A 20,087-nucleotide genomic window follows, 5' to 3' on the forward strand; every position below is an offset into this window, starting at 1 on the left:
CTGTGGGCACGAGGAGGAAGCGCAAGCGCCGCTCCCTGAGGGAGGGCACCCTAAGGTGCCCCCTTCCCCCCCCCCAGGGCCGTGTGGTTATGCAAAGTGACTCAGAGAGAGAGAGAGAGAGGGCTCCGTGCGCGCAGCGTCCTGTGCCAAGTGTTTTGGAGGCGCCTGACAGAGACAGAGCGCGCCCTGCTCTCCAGCCACACACGCGCAGAGGCACCGCCACCACCACACCTCTCCTCCTCCTCCTCCTCCTTCTCCTCCTCCTCTCCGCCTGGCTATCTCGGAGCCGCAGAGCCAGGCAGACTCCGCCAGTAGCAGCACCAGCACCAACAGCGGCGGCGAGAGGAGGAGGAGGAGGAGACGCGAGAGACCCCGCAGCGTGACGAAGGCGCACGGTCCCCGTCCTCTCTCTATCCATACGCGCGCGCGTTCCAGCCAAACCAGCAGCCGGCCGAACGCGAGCGAACGAGAGCAGTTCTGCCGTTGAGGGAAAGAGCTGCCGGCTGCTCTCTCTGCCTCCGTCTCTTGCGCGCGTGTCTCTCGTCTCTCGTCTCTCGCGGCGCGCATCCCTCCGGCCTCCATCTCCTTCCCGTGCGTCTTTTCTCCCACCACCATCACCACGAGCCACCATGGCGAAGGAGCTCGCCCGGAAAAGGGGCTTCAACTGCAGGCGCTTCCTGAAGAACAACTGGCTCCTCCTGGCCACCATCCTCGCCGTGGTGCTGGGTGAGTTGGCGGGCAAGGGAAGAAGAGGGGGAAGGAAGGAAGGAGGGAGGGAGGGAGGGAGACAGGCAGGCGAAGGAAGCTGGAGCGTCGCGGGGGCGCGTGGAAACCTCTTTCATCATTCGGGGGGGAAAGGCAACCCTTCCCTTTGGAGGGAATCCTTGGCGGCTGCTCTGGGTCAAGTTTGCCTCCTTCCAGCCGTGTGCAGTAGTCTTCCTTAAGGTGGGGTTGTAAGCAGGAAAATAGAAAATGGCAAGAAATAGTTCCATTTGCTTAACATTGAAGATTTATATGTGAATACACACAGAGAGACGTGTATATATAGGAACAAAGAAGATTAGATAGATGATAGATAGATAGATAGATAGATAGATAGATAGATAGATAGATAGATAGATAGATAGATGATAGACGATACACACACACACCAGGGGCGAAACAAGGCATTATTTCAGCCTGGTCAAAGACCAGCTTGGCACCCCCCCCCCCCATGCGCATTTGCGTACACACAGGTTGGGAGCATCAATGGTTTCCCTCTGGAGGCTTCACACAGGGCAAAAAAAAAAAAACCTGGCTACCCCCCCCCCATAGCTACGGCTCTACACACACAGAGAGAGAGAGAGAGAGAGAGAGAGAGAGAGAGAGAGAGAGAGAGAGAGAGAGAGAGAGAGAGAGATGCTAAACAAATGTTCAGCCACCATGGGAGAATTGTAGCGTTGTATTATGAGCATCCTAGAAAGGTAACCCAGCTGGGACTGGTTCCGGGACTTATAAAGGACCCCTGCTATCATTTGGGCAGGATTGCAGTCTATCTCTTCTAAGCTCTTTGCCAACCCCCCAGCTGAGCTTAATAATACCTAGTACACACACACACACACACACACACCCCTCGAATATCACATGATGAAGGTGGATAGGTGTTTTCCTCGAGGAGAGCCCTTTCCAAAAGAATGGATATCTCCCTGGAAACAGATTTGTTCTTTGTGGGGTGGATGGAGGTTTCCTCAGCCCTGTTGCAATAAAGGAAAGAGCTGGCAGTGAGCAAATCTTTGCCACTGTGATGAAATGGTACTAATGTTTAAGAGCTGATCTGGCATTCGTTGAGCCTCTATAGAATGATTATAAAATCAAAACACTGTGGCTCCTGAGTCAAAATTCGTTTATTCAGGTGTAAGTCCCACTAAGTTCAACCAGACTTGGCAAGTATTTTAAGAAAAGAGGAAACCTTAAGGAGAGCTGATTGCCCAGGTCTAGCCCCATTGCAGATCATTAAATCGTTCTTCATCTCAGCAATCATTGACTTGCCCTATACTAGTACCTGGCCCCGCATGATCCTAGTAATCTTGGAAAGGAGGCTCATTTCAGAAATGTTTACTTCCAAGTAAAGCTTATTAGGATCATAACTGAAGTAAGGGAAAGATGACCATTCTGTGAATGCCGCATAGGAGCTGTGTAGCCTCATTTACATTATATTTACTTGCAAATAAACCCTGCTGAGTTCAAAGGAACTTGCTACTTGTCTAGTAGGTTTAGGATTGCAGGAGAGCCTAACCACGTGTACTCAGATGTAGGTGGCTCTGTATTTATTTGTTTGTTTGTTTGTTTGATTGATTAAAGTTAAATACTGCTTGGGTGTAGAAAAAACCCCTCAAAGCAGTGTTAAATGGAACGCACTCCCAAATAAATGCGAAAAGCACTGCAGCCTCAGTTTCCCTTCCTTCCAGGAAGAATGATCCCCATTCTCTTTCTTAAATCTCCCAAGACACTTCTAGTACGTGAAGTTATTTCTGTGTATTTTTTTAAAACTAGAAACAGACAAGTATTTTAGTATATAAGCTGTATGCTCTCACTCCAGCGCGAATTGCCTCGCTGTCAAAAAATATAAAGCACCCTTGGTGATCCAGCCAGGATTTGTTAAATAATTCATTTCAGTAATCTCATTTACTTGCCTGCATTCAGTTATTGGTATTACTCTGGCTGTTAGTAGTTTAAATCACGCTTATCCAACCAGCATCATTCTCATGCAATATTAATTTGTTAAATGCCATCCGTTCAGTGTATTTCATAATGATGTCGGCAAATTAATACTAGAGACAAATATGCCTCTTCCCTCTCCATTTCTCTCAATACTGGTTTCCCAAAGACTAAATTATAGCCCTCAGTATTCCGCAAGTAAGTCATGGTGCCATAAAAAGACAAACAGCAGTGCTATTTTTCTTGAAGAAATTAAATCAATATAAATATTGCGAGCATATAAATTCCTTTTGAAGTAAGTTTGTTTACTTTAGTGTTACAATTATATCCACATTTCTTGTTGTTTAGTTGTTTAGTTGCGTCCGACTCTTTGTGACCGCATGGACCAGAGTACGCCAGGCACTCCTGTCTTCCACTGCCTCCTGCAGTTTGGTCAAACTCATGTTGGTAGCTTTGAGAACACTGCCCAACCATCTCGTCCTCTGTCGTCCCCTTCTCCTTGTACCCTCCATCTTTCCCAACATCGGGGTCTTTTCCCGGGAGTCATCTCTTCTCATGAGGTGGCCAAAGTCTTGGAGCCTCAGCTTCACGATCTGTCCTTCCAGTGAGCACTCAGGGCTGATTTCCTTCAGAATGGGTAGATTTGATCTTCTTGCAGTCTATGGAACTCTCAAGAGTCTCCTCCGCAGCACCATAATTCAAAAGCAATAATTATTCGGCGATCAGCCTTCTTTATGGTCCAGCTCTCACTTCCATATCCCACATTTATTTCCTCCAAATAGTTCAGTGGGTTACATTTCATCCTCACAGCAACCGTGTGTCGTAGGTTAGGCTGAGAGAGGGCAACTGGCCTAAGGTCATTCAGGGAGATTCATGGCTGACTGAGGATTTGAACCCTGGTCTCCTATGTCCTGGTCTGATTGGGGATTTAGGGTCCAACCTTAAACCAAGATCCACCAGTGAGTTAGGCTGCAGTAGATCTCTGGCTCAGTCAGCTGAGGCTGCAGTGGTTTAAGTCCCCCAACCCTAGCTTAGCTGGAGATGCACTGGTGCAAAATGCTCCTCTTGGCTCAGACGGCGCTCAGCCAGCCGACCCAAAGCTGACTGGATCAAGGCTGGTGTTAAGTCCCCAGGAAAGCATGTTGGGGACAGGGACAGGCAGGGAAGAGACTTCATAGGGACCCTAACTCTGTTCATCTCAATCATGTGGCCTAGCAGCCCAGCAGAACTTATGCCAGCAAAAAAAGGGGTGTTGTAAGTCACACTCTTAATTTACGGCTTTTTTAAGGCTATTACAGTGGTACCTCGGGTTAAGTACTTAATTGGTTCTGGAGGTCCGTTCTTAACATGAAACTGTTCATAACCTGAGGTACCACTTTAATTAATGGGGCCTCCTGCTGCCACCTCACCCCCGGAGCACAATTTCTGTTCTCATCCTGAAGCAAAGTTCTTAACCCGAGGTACTATTTCTGGGTTAGTGGAGTCTGTAACCTGAAGCGTATGTAACCCAAGGTACCACTGTATTTTAAGGCTTCCCTCAAAACAGGGTTGGGCTCTTTCGGTTGGCAGTAGCCTTGCTCCCAAATGGGGTATGGATCTGGCTTACCTTAAAGGTAAAGGGACCCCTGACCATTAGGTCCAGTTGTGGCCGACTCTGGGGTTGCAGCTCTCATCTTGCTTTATTGGCCGAGGGAGCCGGCGTACAGCTTCCGGGTCATGTGGCCAGCATAACTAAGCCGCTTCTGGCGAACCAGAGCAGCGCACGGAAACGCCGTTTACCTTCCCGCCGGAGCGGTACCTATTTATCTACTTGCACTTTGACGTGCTTTCGAACTGCTAGGTTGGCAGGAGCAGGGACCGAGCAACGGGAGTTCACCCCGTCGTGGGGATTCGAACTGCTGACCTTCTGATCGGCAGGTCCTAGGCTCTGTGGTTTAACCCACAGTGCCACCCACATCCCTCCTGGCTTACCTTAGGCTGACTTAAATTAAGACAGGGCCATTAAGCTGGCTTCCCATAGTTAGAATTGCTCCTTTAACCATCAGAAATAGCAAAAGATGGGCCTTACAGTTCAGTGTACCCTTGCTTAGAAATATGGAACTACTTTTGAATGTGTCTAGGCTCTAGTTTCGTGTATTCTCAGAACTGATCTAAAAAGGCAAAGGAGCATGCATCTGGACTGTGTATACATATTTAAAAGGTAAAGGTAAAGGACCCCTGACAGTTAAGTCCAGTCACGAACGACTCAGGGGTTGCGGTGCTCATCTCGCTTTACTGGCTGAGGGAGCCGGCGTTTGTTCGCAGGCAGTTTTTCCTGGTCATGTGGCCAGCATGACTAAGCTGCTTCTGGCAAACCAGAGCAGTGCACAGAAACGCCATTTACCTCCCTGCCAGAGTGGTACCTGTTTATCTCCTTGCACTTTGACATGCTTTCGAACTGCTACATTGGCAGGAGCAGGGACCGAGCAACAGGAGCTCACCCCGTCGTGGGGATTTGAACCGCCGACCTTCTGATCAGCAAGTCCTAGGCTCTGTGGTTTACACCAAATGTGTTGAATATATGCTATATGGTAATTTATGGGCCTAATAAAGCCATTTGCACGTAACAAAATATGTATTTACTCAAAGTAATTGTTGAACTGAAATACAATTAAGAAGAAGTGATATTTTAGGGAGCAGGCTAGCAGGCGGCGCCCATTATTTACATCATAGGAGCCTACACAACACAAGCCACTGTTGCTGTATGTAGATTTTATTTTATTTGTTTTTAATCTTATATTTTGGAAATGTACATCCAGGGTTTTCTTCCTTTAATTTTTTTGGGGGCCCCCAAGAGTGTAGAGCCCTAAACTATAGCTTGTTTAGCTTATACATAAATCCAGCACTGACTTCAGGACACCTGTTGTGGGGAGAATTTGACTGGACTTAATCGTCCAGGGGTCCTTTACTCTTTTGGGGGGGAGAGGAGTGTCTCTGGAATAATTTTTATATCATTTGACAAAGCAAGTCATCCATTGGACTCTGCATACATAGCTCTGAGCACCAGTGGCGTAGCGTGGGTTGTCAGCACCCGGGGCAAGGCAAGTAATTTGCACCCCCTAACCCGTGGATTTTAGCACTCGAGTGCGAGCTCACCCCCCCCCAGATGTTGCGCCCGGCCCCCCCTGCACCCCCACGCTACGCCACTGCTGAGCACGAGGGGTTTGAATACATCCTTTGTAAATTCTTATTCATTTTCCTTTGAACAACTCATCCCTGTGCCATAGGACATACTCCTTCAGAATCTTATCAGGTGACCTTGGAGGTTGCTGTTTTTGCATGTGGGGGTACACCTTGGGATGTTGGGATGAGTTTCATAATTATTTGGATCTTGGCTACAGTTCAGTTACTTTTCTGAGTTTTGTACATTCAGGATTTGATCCAGAAGGCAAATTCACACATGCAATGCTCATATTTTGATCTCCCCCACTGCTTTCCTGCAGGGAGAAATTTAGAGATTTTAATCCTTCTCCACTGATTTAAAATAATACATACAAACAGAATCTACTAGCAAATTTGTTGTTTCTTCACTGTAAGTTATTTTGTTTCTAAAGCAGCTATATATTTCACATGGAAGTCATTTTAGTTTTATGCTTTCCTAAAGAAATCTACTTTAGATAAGTAATGGTTGTGAAAAGATAACATTATTTAAAAAAAACATGTTGGTAAATTTTCCAGAAACTCATAGCATCAAATTTTAATGTATATAAACAATTTTATGTCCATACATTTGAATTCTAATAGATTTTTTGAAGAAAGCAAGAAGATCTATTAGAATTGAAATGTATGGTCATCATAAAATTGTCTCAATTTAGCAAAGAATTGGGCAATTAAAGGCCAAAATTGTGGGTATGGGTTAATGAAGAATAGTCTGGGTATGAAAATAGCTTTTCCATATAGCATTATATTAAGTTCAATATGTACTGCTATACTTCAGTACTTCGGAACATTGTTAAGGATAACTGCTATGCTTAGTGTATTTTTGGTATTTGGGATGATAAAGCGTGTCATACTTCAAAGAAACCAGTTAAATTGCTTTTTTGGTACAAGGACATGCCCTTGTGTGCAATTTTAATTTTTTTTGGGGGGGGATGGGGGGAAATAGATGACAACAACATTTCAATTAGAAACCTTTTCATAGCTGAAAGTGTAATCACACTTTTTTCAAGGTAAATTACAAAATACAATTCCATCCTTCCTTAGTTCAATCAAACGCTATTTGATGTTTGGGGACTTAATTTGCTTGAGGTTCTTAAAAATAATTAAATTATTAAGTAAAAAAAGCAAAAGAAAAGAGTGCTTCTGTGGAAGCTTTCAAAACTTTTGCAACCAAGCTTTGAGTAAGCAGTAGTGGAGTAGCGGAACTGTATACAACTAATATACATCATCTACTGCAGGCTTCCTCAACCTCAGACCTCCAGATGTTTTTGGCCTACAACTCTTATGATCCCTAGCTAGCAGGACCAGTGGTCAGGGATGATGGGAACTGTGGTCTCAAAACATCTGGAGGGCCAAGGTTGAGGAAGCCTGAACTACTGTGAACCGTATAACTATAATTCAGCTTCTTCTTTGACTTGACAGAATGTTTCCCCATTAAGAGTCAGGGGCAAAGCTTAACTTTTGTCTACACCAAGCTAGCAGTGTTGGTCAGTGGAATGGAAGAAAGGAAGTAAACATCTGCTCTGGGAAATCCAAACTTCCATTAGTCTTGACTCAGCCCTCCAGATGGTTTGGGACTACAATTCCTATCACCCTGACCACTGGTCCTATTGGCTAGGGATGATGGGAGTTGTAGTCCCAAAACATCTGGGGGGCCGAGTTTGCCTATGCCTAGTCTTGACATTAAGTACGGCGTTAATGTGAAGATTTCACATTGGTTGAAACCAAGAAATTGCAACTCCATTGCAAATTCTATTTCCATGTGAGCCCTCTCTTTGCAGACTGAGCAATTGCATTATGTTCATGACCTGGTGCAGGTGTTGTAAGAACTACCACACTCATCAGTGGTAGAGTCATAAGTAGAGGTAGGGAAGGAATTCAATTCAGTTTGCAATTAAAGTGGAACCTACCTAACTTGCATTTAGGTTGGCAGTTCAAATCCCCATGACGGGGTGAGCTCCCATTGTTCAGTCCCTTCTCCTGCCCACCTAGCAGTTCAAAAACACGTCAAAGTGCAAGTAGATAAATAGGTACCACTCCAGTGGGAAGGTAAACGGCATTTTAGTGCGCTGCTCTGGTTCACCAGAAGCCGCGTGGTCATGCGGACAAACACCAGCTCCCTCGGCCAGTAAAGTGAGATGAGCGCTGCAACCCCAGAGTCATCCGCGACTGGACTTAACTGCCAGGGGTCCCTTTACCTTTAAGCTACTGAAGGTAATGGGACCCTTTATATGTCCAGCCGTCCTTTGTCTACAGCAAATTGTCACTGTTTTTTGTGTTGAATATATGCTATATGGTAAATTATGGGCCTAATGTATCTAAAGCCATTTGCACATAACAAAATATGTACTTTATCAAAGTAATTGTTGAAAACTCCATGCAGAATGCAAAGTCCATGCAGAATGTAGGCACGCTATCTATAGAAATGAGCAAACCGGTGATATTTTAGGGAGCGGGCTAGCAGGTAGGGCCCATTGCTTACGTCATAGGAGCCTACACAACACAAAACACTCTTGCTGTATGTAGGTTTTATTTTATTTGTTTTTTATCTTATATTTTGGAAATGTACATCCAGGGTTTTTTCCTTTAAGTTTTTTGGGGGGCCCAAGAGAGTGGAGCCCTAAGTTATAGCTTGTTTAGCTTATACATAAATCCAGCACTGCCCTTACACATTTGTGGAGGCATGTATGAACCTTTCAACAGGCATTATCCAGTGAGTTTTTATATCATTTGAGCAACCACACTCCACAGAGTATTCTGAATAGCAACAGCCCTACAGTGGTACTTGGAAGATGCAACATCCCTGAAACTCCAGTGCTTCTTTGTAAGATGTCTTGACAGCTGCGCATTAGTTTTGCTATGAACTGCTAATATAGAAAAAGCCCCCCCCCCCAATGGCTGCAATGGCATTTGAAAACAGATCAGTGGTGCAAGTGCAGGGTTTATTTATTTTTTGAAAAGAATCTGGTATAGAAAGGTTTTAGATTAAAAAAAACAAATTCCCATCCGGAATTGTGAGGATTTAATTCACAAACAAACTGAGCTCTAATTTTATTTGTGCATCTATGGGTAATATATATTCATTACTGGCCAAAGGCAGTAATTTGCCAGAACAGGAAGCCCTTAACGCCAGAATTCCCAGATGGGCTCCCTCCATACATTTATAAATCTGATGGTCGCCATAAGAACCATTTTGACAGAGAAAACACACCACAGGGAAGCCGCCTCCAGCTCAAGAATCACAGGCACATGGTGTCAGTGTGCTGAAAAACAGAGATGACTGGGGTGTAAAGCACAGAAGGACTGCTTTGCTTTAGAGACATATTTACAGATACAGGGACAGAAATCATGGGATTCCATAGTAAAGTCCTAATAATTTCATATGCTGTGCAATGCCCAGAACATTTTAAATGGTTGATGATATTAATAGTGGGTAATATCATCAACCATTACCATCAACCATCAAAAGAGAGTCACTTTTGACTATAGTATGCTGCAGGCAGTGATGATGATGATAATGATGATAAATTTGAATAATAAAACGGTGGGGGGGGGGAATCTCTCCAATGTAAGTTTCATTCACCAGCCTTCCAACCTACCACAAGGAGCCAGGAAATTCCAAAGCAGCAATAAATCTTGCAAGCGGCTTGCCATGACTCCCAGCAATTAGCGCTCGCTGAACTCAGAGCCACGTACCTCATCAGTCAATGAGACAGTCCTCCGATATGCACACAGCCATCTCTGGATCTCTGGGCCCATAACCATTGTCGGAACACATGGGGGGGCATCACACAGCCCCTCACTGAGACAGACCTCTCTGGGCATCTTCCTCTGGAGCGCAACCCGTGACGCTCATAACTCTGCAGTCCTAGTGCGCAGCAGCGACACGTATCCAAAGATATATGCTCACTCAAACAGCAGAGTAAAGCTGGAAGCTCAGGCTATGAGGTGTGACATCTAAGTAATTTATTAAGCGATATATACAGAACAAAGCAGGGACGCAAGTGGCGCTGTGGGTTAAACTACAGAGCCTAGGACTTGCCGATCAGAAGGTTGGCGGTTCAAATCCCCGTGACGGGGTGAGTTCCCGTTGCTCAGTCCCTGCTCCTGCCAACCTAGCAGTTCGAAAGCACGTTAAAGTGCAAGTAGATAAATAGGTACCACTCCGGCGGAAAGGTAAACGGCATTTCTGTGTGCTGCTCTGGTTCGCAATAAGCGGCTTAGTCATGCTGGCCACATGACCCAAAAGCTGTATGCAGGCTCCCTTGGCCAATAAAGTGAGATGAGCGCCGCAACCCTAGAGTCGGTCACAACTGGACCTAATGGTCAGGGGTCCCTTTACCTTTACAAGACAAAGCAACCATGGTGTCCTCTCACATCTTCTCCAAGAGAGAGAGAGAAAGTACAAAAATACAATCCAATGGAAGAGATAGAACTGGCTTCCATTTCCCTCACTTTCCAAGCACGGAATGTAAACACAGACATGTGATGTAATAATCACACGTCCAGTAACGGGAGAGAATGAAAATGCTGACAGTTATTGCGACTTCTGGGCTAACGGGTCAGTTGTTTACCGGCAGCTGTATTCCCTGGGGTCAGCGGTGGAGGAAGCCTCTTGGGCTCCTGGGGCGGTGCACCCAGGTGCTGGGCGAGCCTCCCATAGGGGCGAGTGCACCGTGGGGCCTCCGGAGTCTGCCTGCCTCCTCCCACTCAGCCGCCCTACAGCTGGGAGGGAGGCAGCAGGCGGACCATTTGGGCAGCATGGAGCCTGCGCCGCACAAGTTACTGCGTCACTCCCAGAAGAGACGTGTGGCTCGGGCGCGTTGCAGGCCCCGCAGTGAGTGCCGCCCAGCATTTTGTCACCCCCCTCAGTGGTGACACCCAGGGCGGTCCGCACCCACCACCCACCCCTTCCTCCACCCCTGCCTGGGGTGTCTTCACTACAGATTTAAAGGAGCTTAAATATCCCCTCTCCAGTGTGGTGTAGTGGTTAAGAACGGTAGACTCGAAATCTGGTGAACTGGGTTCGCTTCCCTGCTCCTCCACATGCAGCTGCTGGGTGACCTTGGGCCAGTCACACTTCTCTGATGTCTCTCAGCCCCACTCACCTCACAGAGTGTTTGTTGTGGAGGAGGAAGGGAAAGGAGAATGTTAGCCACTTTGACTCCTTCGGGTAGTGATAAAGCAGGATATCAAATCCAAACTCCTCCTCCTCCTCCTCCTCCTCCTCCTCCTCCTCCTCTTCTTCTTCTTCTTCTTCCTCCTCCTCCTCCTCCTCCTCCTCCTCCTCCAGCTACAGGAGAGCTTTGCATTTGCTGCACATCACATTCTCCAATTAAACAAAGCTTATACTCCCAAGAGATTAGGTCTATACTCCACAAAACCAAATATAATAAAAAGTTCTAAGAAGTTTACATAAAAACCATTAAAAAACAATGATTTTCAGTTTTTAAAAATCCTAAAGACTAGAACAAACTGTGTACCACAAATGAAACTGAGCAATGTAAATAATTTGGTTAAAAGTGTTTTCAACAAGGTAGCATGTTTGAAAACTACCATGCTATGCCATGTGTGAGATAATGTGCCTATAACTATGCTAAGAGCAGTAATCAGAAAACAAAATCCACTCTAGAATAATAAAAGAAACTCCTTGTGTGAAAGTTATTTTCACTCAACATATCATTAAGTGTTTTCAGTTATATTTTTGACATTGCTTTCCTTTCCCTGGACTGACTGCAAGTGCTTATAAAATAGGGTGACTCAACTTTAGGAATGAATTTGTACGTAGAAAACCTGGTTAACATATGGCCAGCTATTCCAAAAGGTTTGTTATGAAACTACCATACAACATGTATTCATATACATTTGTTTCCTTTAGCTATATATACAAATACAATAATAATAATTTGAAATTTACTATGTGCAGACCAGACATTCTGAGTAAAGTATGATAGTCTGGGAATGTAAGGAGAGGATTCAGTTTATTCCTGCTGTGATACTGAGCAAGATAAATCACACAGAATGTCACCGCATGCTAGACCGCTTCCTTAAACCACTGAGATGCTTTGTGTTGCTTCCTTTTTATAACGTAGCACAACGTACTTCATTAAAACAAAATAAATTTAGCATGTCAATGAGGAAAGAGCGCTGAAAGAAAGAATGTGTCTTTCTTTATCCAAGGCAGATGACAGATGGCTTCATCTGAAAGCTTCACGTTTGGGCTGAAACATTCTTGAGAAAATGTCTCTCCAGAACAAAAGCATAGAGAACTGAAGCCCAACTCATTTCCTTTTCTTTATATTTTTGTGTATATAAGCAGACCGCTCAGTTTCAAAACTTTATGTTGCATAGACACACACAGAAAACATATTTGATGGGTTGGAACAATGGGGCAGCTTCAGGAGATGCTGGTGGTTTAAAACCATGAGATTGGTGGCTAGGTGTAACTTTTGAGCATGCTCCAAGGTGAGGCATGAGCCAGTGAGAACAACAACAGGAAGAATGCTTCCATCGTTGAGTTGCCTCACAGGTCCGTACACCTAAAGGAACCTTCTGCCATCTTTGAATAACATACATTGGTACCTCGGGTTAAGTACTTAATTCGTTCCGGAGGTCCATTCTTAACCCGAAACCATTCTTAACCTGAGGTACCACTTTAGTTAATGGGGCCTCCTGCTGCCGCTGCGCCACCACCACACGATTTCCGGTCTCATCCTGGGGCAAAGTTCTTAACCCGAGGTATTATTTCTGGGTTAGCGGAGTTAGTAACCCGAAGTGTTTGTAACCCAAAGCGTTTATAACCCGAGGTACCACTGTACTTGTGAAGAACAAACATTTCCAGCACTGTCATAATTTGTTTTATGCTGATTAAAATTATATTCAAAACATGATTTCATTCCTCCTCCCCCCCCCCCAAATACTAAATCTGGTTTTGTGTTTCACTGTTACTTCTTAGGCATTGGATTGGGTGTCGCCGTTAGGGAATATGGAAATCTCTCCAATCTGGATAAATTTTACTTCGCCTTTCCAGGAGAAGTTCTGATGAGGATGCTCAAGCTAATCATATTGCCATTAATTATATCAAGTATGATAACAGGTAAGACCAAATATATATCTTCTTATTTCTGTAAATAAAATCTGTTTGGTTAAAAAATAGCATTAAGCATTTAAAACTTTACTTCCACGACTTTCAAATGTAACATTTCTCAAGTCTTACACTGATGCTATTTTAAGAATATAATGTAATAATTATTTATTATTTATTATTTATCCCTCGCCCATCTGGCTGGGTTTCCCCAACCACCCTGGGTGGCTCCCAACAGAATATTAAAAACACAATAAAACATCAAACATTAAAAACTTCCCTAAACAGAGTTGCCTTCAGATGTCTTCTAAAAGTCAGATAGTTGTTTATCTCCTTGACATCTGATAGGAGGCCGTTCCACAAGGTGGGTGCCACTACCGAGAAGGCCCTCTGCCTGGTTCCCTGTAATATCAAAGCATTTCCTTCACCTCCTATTTCTAGATTATTGTTCCATAACAGGTTTTGGGAAGCTCAAACTTTGAAATTTACACAACTGTAGAGCAGGTTCTCAGCTCAGGGTTTCTCCTGAGGGCTCTTGTCTTTTGCCAGTTACATGCAGCTGCTTCACCAACTGCAACGAGTTCTCAACAGGGATAGCCTAACCATGCTCTAATAACCTCCCAAATTGAATTGCCAGGGGTGAGGGGAGGAGTCCCTAATCCCCTATCAATTTCCCCATCCTCTAAAATCATCTTATGAGATCCTCCTTCACGTAAACTCCCTGCCAGAGGTGGGGTGGTCAGAGAGAGGACCTTTTTCAGACATGGGTCCCCAGTTATAAAATACCCTCCAAAGCAGACACACCTGTCCACCAGTGCTGTTACCTTGTATGTACCAAGCAAAACTCTGGTTTTGCTTCTGGAAGGAAGAGCTGGGAGTGTTGTTCCTATCAAGTGGAAATCAGATGTCTTGTGCTGTTTCAGAGTAACAACAAACCTTTGAGAAGTGAATACATTTTAGAGCTCCGGGATGCAGGTGGCGCTGTGGGTTAAACCACAGAGCCTAGGACTTGCCGATCAAAAGGTCGGCGGTTCAAATCCCCACAATGGGGTGAGCTCTCGTTGCTCGGTTGCTGCTCCTGCCAACCTAGCAGTACGAAAGCAAGTCAAAGCGCAAGTAGATAAATAGGTACCGTTCCAGCGGGAAGGTAAACGGCATTTCTGTGCGCTGCTCTGGTTCGCCAGAAGCGGCTTAGTCATGCTGGCCACATGATTCAGAAGCTGTACGCCGGCTCCCTCAGTCAATAAAGTGAGATGAGCGCCACAACCCCAGAGTCGGCCACAACAGGACCTAATGGTCAGGGGTCCCTTTACCTTTAGTCAGAAGGCATAAATTGAAAGTAAATCATCCAGTAAGCTTAAAGAACCATCCTGTTAAGGCACAAGACAGCATATCCTAAATGCTAGTGCCTTGTGATGACAAGCACACACCCCAAACTGTACCCTGGCATGTTCCCATTTTTGTCCCTAATGGCGCTGAAGTTCTGCATTAGGCCTGCATTAGATTAGAGGAAACCTAATACAGTCATACCTTGGTTTTTGAACAGCTTAGTTCTCAAATGTTTTGGCTCCCGAACGCTGCGAACCCGGAAGTGACAAAAGCCGGTTTGCAAACTATTTTTAGAAGCTGAACATCCGACAGGGCTTCCGATTGGCTGCAGGAGCTTCCTGCAGCCAATCAGAAGCCGAGCTTTGGTTTCCGAACGTTTTGGAAATTGAATGGACTTCCGGAACGGATTCCATTCGATTTCCAAGGTATGACTGTACTGGATCTCACTCTCTGAAGCTGGAAGGGGATATCCAATATATCCTATGGGCCCAACACTCCTTCCCAGGGACCATCGGATTACATGCTCAGAAAGCAAAAACAAAAATGTATGCCATATTAATTATACATGAACATCCAAAAGTGTTTAAACTGTTTTTTTGTAGGAGGTACCTAATAAAGGTGCACTTAACATGATTTAAATGTTTTATTCACAGAAATCCCAAGTTATGCTTCATTTAAAAAAACAACAAAAAATGGATACTTTTAAATATTTTTAAATATGACAACTCAGTAATGTACACTTCTGGTTTACTATTTAGGCTTCAGATGGGGAAATTAAGAAGCTGGAAATTGCTGACATGTTAATTTTTGCTTACCTGGAGAGTTGTATACATGAATAAGTGCGCTTCTTACAGATAGTCATCTGATAATGTTACTTACAAATTTGATGTTGGAACCGACTAGTATTGTATCCATTTCCAGTTGTCCAATCCAGCCACATCTGCAGGGCACCCTGCTAGATACCTCTACAAGAAAGTAGCTGTGGCTTTGCAGTGTGAGATATCTGAGTCGTCTTAGTAGGGATGTGTAAATAGGCAGAAGTTTGCATATTCTGAATTATTAAAAATCTTACAAGGAAAGGAAGAAAGTGTTCAGATCACTGGCGTGAAGTGGAAGGAAATGACTGTGATGAAGGGCGTTGTTTGCCAAGCAGGACAAAGACTGGAGCTAAATGGAGTACTCATCTTTTGAAGCTAATTAGGACAGCTGAAAGGTAAAAGGACCCCTGGACGGTTAAGTCCAATCAAAGGTGACTATGAGGTTGCGGTGCTCATCTCGCTTTCAGGCTGAGGGAGCCGGTGTTTGTCTGCAGACATGTGGCCAGCATGACTGAGTCATGTGGCCAGCATGACTAAACCGCTACTGGTGCACGGAGGACTGTGACGAGTGCCAGAGCGCACGGAAACACCATTTACCTTCCTGCCACAGCTGTACCTATTTATCTACTTGCACTGGCATGCTTTCGAACTGCTAGGCTGGCAGGAGCTGGGACAGAGCATCAGGAGCTCATCCCGTCGTGCAGATTCGAACCGCTGAACTTCTGATCGGCAAGCCCAAGAGGCTCGGTGGTTTAGACCACAGCACCACCTGCGTCCCTCAAATTCAGAACTTAACAATCATAGAATCACAAAACTGTAGAGTTGGGTGAAGTGAAGGGCATGAGGCAGGAGTTGGTAATGCAGGTGCAAAGTTATTTTGGCACCTGTTTCTACCGCTTCATTTTCCCCTTGAACAATGTATAATGAAGGAGACAAAGGTCACAGACAGAGCACGGCAGACCACTGAGAAAGCCAAAGGTTAGATAGAGGGCATGATGTTCAGACAGCTGGGGCTTGTCTGCGGATAGAAGTGTGCTCCACATACGGTGGTCATTCCTTTAGTTTTTTTAGTTTTGGTGTTCTGAACACTAGACTTCTCTTGATGCAGTCTCTAGAATTGCATTAGCTTTTCTTTTCTTTTTTTTGGTGCTGCATCACACTGTTTACTCATATTAAGCTTGTGGTCCACTAAGACCTCTAGATCCTTTCATATGCACTACTATCAAGCCAGGTGCACTCACAAATCCTTCAGTAAGTCAAGATTCCCTCTTGTTCTGACAGTCATCAGATGAGAGTTAAAGGAGGAAATGGGTCGTGATTCATAGAAGACATGTGTAAATCCTCACAATCTTCTGGGAAGACAATGATTGTCTTAGTCTGAAATTTGCAAGGTGGTTGTGATGCAGTTTTCAAAGAGATGGTAATGTGATTGTTCTGTAATGTAGGCAAACTAGAATTTCCCCCTCATATTAGGTTATGTGAGTTGATCAGTTGCACATCACGTGCAACCTAGTTTGTGTGCAGGTTGCTTTTGAATTCCAGATCATCCACATCATTCTGCTGACACGTTCACAAAGCACAACCACATTTGCCGAACTGTACACCAAAGTGGTTGTGTGAATCAGTTCTTAATGCACGTGCTCTTTGAGCAGAGCTCATTTTAATGTTTGATCGCGCTTGGTTAAGTAGTAACCACACTCTTCAATAGTGTGGCATGTGTGCTTGAGGTCATGTATTTTGTCTCCGCAGTCTATATCTCGTGCAAGCACAACAAGCACCTATTGTCTGCCTCGGGAACTGGCCAAGTATGCAGTATGAAATCAATCTCTGTAGAGAGAGGATTTATGGTTTGATCATCAAATAGAGCAGTGTTGGCACAGGCAGTTAAAACAGGCCAGGCTTTTTTGCTGATCCTCTTTAATGACCAATTTATTGTGTGGGCTAAATGGAATGGAGGAAGAAATAGATTCTGTCAGTTTCCCTCTAATAGCTAGGTGACTTGTTCGGGCCTTGCTAGAAGCTCTGAGAAAGGGAGGAGGAGTACTGCTGATTCACACTCAGTGATGACTTTCAGATTTCATCAGTGGCTAATTTCTGAAAGAGAGTTGCTTTGAGTTCAAGCCTGCCTGATAGGCACATCCTTTGATCTTCTCCCTAATATCAGGTGTTTTGAGGGACTAACGCTGGTCACTCTGTGCAGGGAATGAACTCTGTACATGTGCAGAGGCACACATATCTTATTATCTCGCAACATCGTTCAGAATGGAAGCCTTGCTCAATTGAAATCTGGTTTTGGATCTCCATTTTAGTAATTTAGTGCGACCTTTAAAACACTGAAGGGACGTGGGTAGCGCTTTGGGTTAAACCACAGAGCCTAGGGCATGCCAATCAGAAGGTCAGCAGTTCGAATCCCCATGACGGGGTGAGCTCCCGTTGCTCAGTTCCTGCTCCTGCCAACCTAGCAGTTCAAAAGCACGTCAAAGTGCAAGTAGATAAATAGGTATTGCTCCGGCGGGAAGGTAAACGGCTTTTCCGTGTGCTGCTCTGGTTCGCCAGAAGCGGCTCAGTCATGCTGGCCACATGATCCGGAAGCTGTACACCGGCTCCCTCGGCCAATAAAACGAGATGAGCGCCGCAACCCCAGAGTCGGCCACCACTGGACCTAATGGTCAGGGGTCCCTTTACCTTTAAAACACTGAAATGCTGACACATGGCAGTAGAAGTCAATGTGCCGAGGCACCACCCCATAAAGAACATAGAACAGAGCTCTATAGCTTTGTACTGGGACATGATCACAATTCTGGCAACAGTACAGGATAAGCCATTAACACACTATACTGGCAGCTGCCACATGGCTGCACCAGGGCAATTATGTTGATCTTGGGGTGCAAGGAAATGACAGGATTCTCTCCACAGCAGCAGAGCAAGCCGATTGGGCGCCTGGGGCGGCGCACATGCCCTGCGCTATGGGGCGGGGCCACCCACCCACGAGGTGGGGCAGGATGCTCCATGGGGCCTCTGGAGTCTGCCTGCCTCCTCCCCTTCAGATGCTCCTCCCCTTCAGTTGCCCTATGGGTGGGCCGTTTAGGGTAGCGCGGAGCCTGTGGGCACTCAAGCCACCGTGTCACTCCCAGGAGAGACACATGGCTCGGGCTCTGCAGGCCCCGCGGTGAGTGCCGCCTGGCATTTTCTCACCCCCCTTCAGTGGTGACACCCGGGGCAACCCGCCCCCACCACACTCCCCTTCCTCCACCACTGCCTCTCCAATCCCCTTGTGTAATACTTGGGTCCCTTTGTCCCTTAAAGGAACTATTGAGAGTGATACAGGGACTGGAAGGTGTTTAAAGCAGTGTTTTTCAACCACTGTTCCTGATGTTGCCTGGTGTGCCGTGGGAAAAATTGAAAAATTTGAAAGATTTAAAAATAAAGTATTTTATAATTTTTCATATTTCTGTTTACTTACTATTTCATAATAAAGTAATTATAAAATACTTTCTTTGTGTTTATTTGATTCCTATTCAAGAGAATTACTTTATATATAGTCAATATAGGCACAGAGTTAAATTTTTAAACATTTTCTAATGGTGGTGTGCCTCGTTATTTTTTTTCATGAAACAAGTGTGCCTTTGCCCAAAAAAGGTTGAAAAACACTGGTTTAAAGGATACTTGCAAAACCATATTGAAAAATCAGAACTCCTATTAGAATAAACAAGTTCCGTTTTAAATACTGAAATACTAAATAAGATGGATAACAATGTGTAATAGAAAAAGAAGCATGCAATTAGGTTAAAGGTGTGTGAAAGAAAGCAATAGAAGTGGAAAAAATTGCAATGGAGTAGATTGGAAGTCTAACACAAAGGTGGGGTGAGGGATGGTGGGTGGTGATGGGAAAAGGAATTATCTGTGGGATTGAGTGTAGGTATGTTTGAACATTTTTAAGGATTGTATGAAATGTATGTTTGTATGCTTGTATATTCACAATATGAGTGTGTATTAATGCTGAATTATTTTAATAATAAAAACTTTTTAAAAAAATAATTTTTTTTTTAAAAAAAAGAGAGTGATACAAATTTGCACTGGTTATAGTTAAGGGGGTGTAGGACCAAACCAGCCAGGACACTGAAGAAAGGAGGTAGAGGAGCTCCTACCGTAACTGCATATTTGTCCTTTTGCATAGAAGAAGGGCTGTGAGGAAAGCACTGGCCCAGCAATTCAAACACAGCTTCTCTGCCAGAGTGCCTAGCATTAACATGATCAAGTGATAAGATCTCCTTGCAATGGAGCTAGGAAAGAGATTGATCCTCTGTCCTTCGGTTATTTGTCCATAGGAATAGGTCTTCAGAGTCTTATCTCTCTGGAAACCACTGAAATGCTGGGAAATTTTTTAGCAAAAGCTCTTTACTATGTGATTGGTATGTAATGCAGACCTTGCTTATTAAATCGAGCTTGTTGCAGCTTTTCCCTAACTGGAAAACCTTGTGAAATTTGAACACTGTCCCAAGGTTTGCTTGATTGTGTTTTGTTTTTTAAGAAGTTTTATCTGTGTTGCTGAGCAATGAAATTTCTTAGCATTGACAAATAGACAGAAGTACTTCCTTCTTGACTTCTGTTCCAGGAACATTTCTTAACAGAATTATTATTAAGTGGAAGAGGGAGGTTTTGGGGTTTTTTAGAACAATAAGTGTCTCTTTGAGCATGAACTGCATTTATTTAGAAATGTTTATGAACCAGAATCTCATTATTTTCCAAATATCCCCAGGTGTTGCTGCTTTGGACTCCGGCATTTCTGGAAAGATTGGCTTGCGGGCAGTTGTTTACTACTTCTTCACTACAGCTTTAGCCGTAATCCTAGGTAATCCTAGAATCTTTATAATCCTTAAATTTATTTGCATTGTACAATGACGTTTTGTTTTTATTTTAAATGCACATCAGAAGTAAACAGTCATTTTCACCTCACCCAG

General features: G+C 44.5%; 1 protein-coding gene across 2 annotated transcripts in view; it reads left to right on the forward strand.

The window, feature by feature from the left end:
- Window positions 1-210: 210 nt before the first annotated feature.
- The window catches only part of SLC1A1 (solute carrier family 1 member 1), a 35,482-nt gene continuing 15,605 nt past the window's right edge, over window positions 211-20,087 (forward strand). Inside the window, exons 1-3 of one of the 2 annotated variants that reach the window (XM_081894362.1) lie at window positions 211-726; window positions 12,851-12,991; window positions 19,886-19,978. In XM_081894362.1, coding sequence (XP_081750488.1) covers window positions 630-726; window positions 12,851-12,991; window positions 19,886-19,978 — 331 coding nt within the window. In that variant the 5' untranslated portion in view covers window positions 211-629. Of the gene's footprint in view, window positions 727-10,413; window positions 10,457-12,850; window positions 12,992-19,885; window positions 19,979-20,087 lie in introns of those variants that run through there. The other variant, XM_081894363.1, reaches the window with a different exon arrangement.

Source organism: Podarcis melisellensis (assembly GCF_964234715.1).
Source record: "Podarcis melisellensis genome assembly, chromosome: 17".
NCBI lineage: Eukaryota > Metazoa > Chordata > Lepidosauria > Squamata > Lacertidae > Podarcis > Podarcis melisellensis.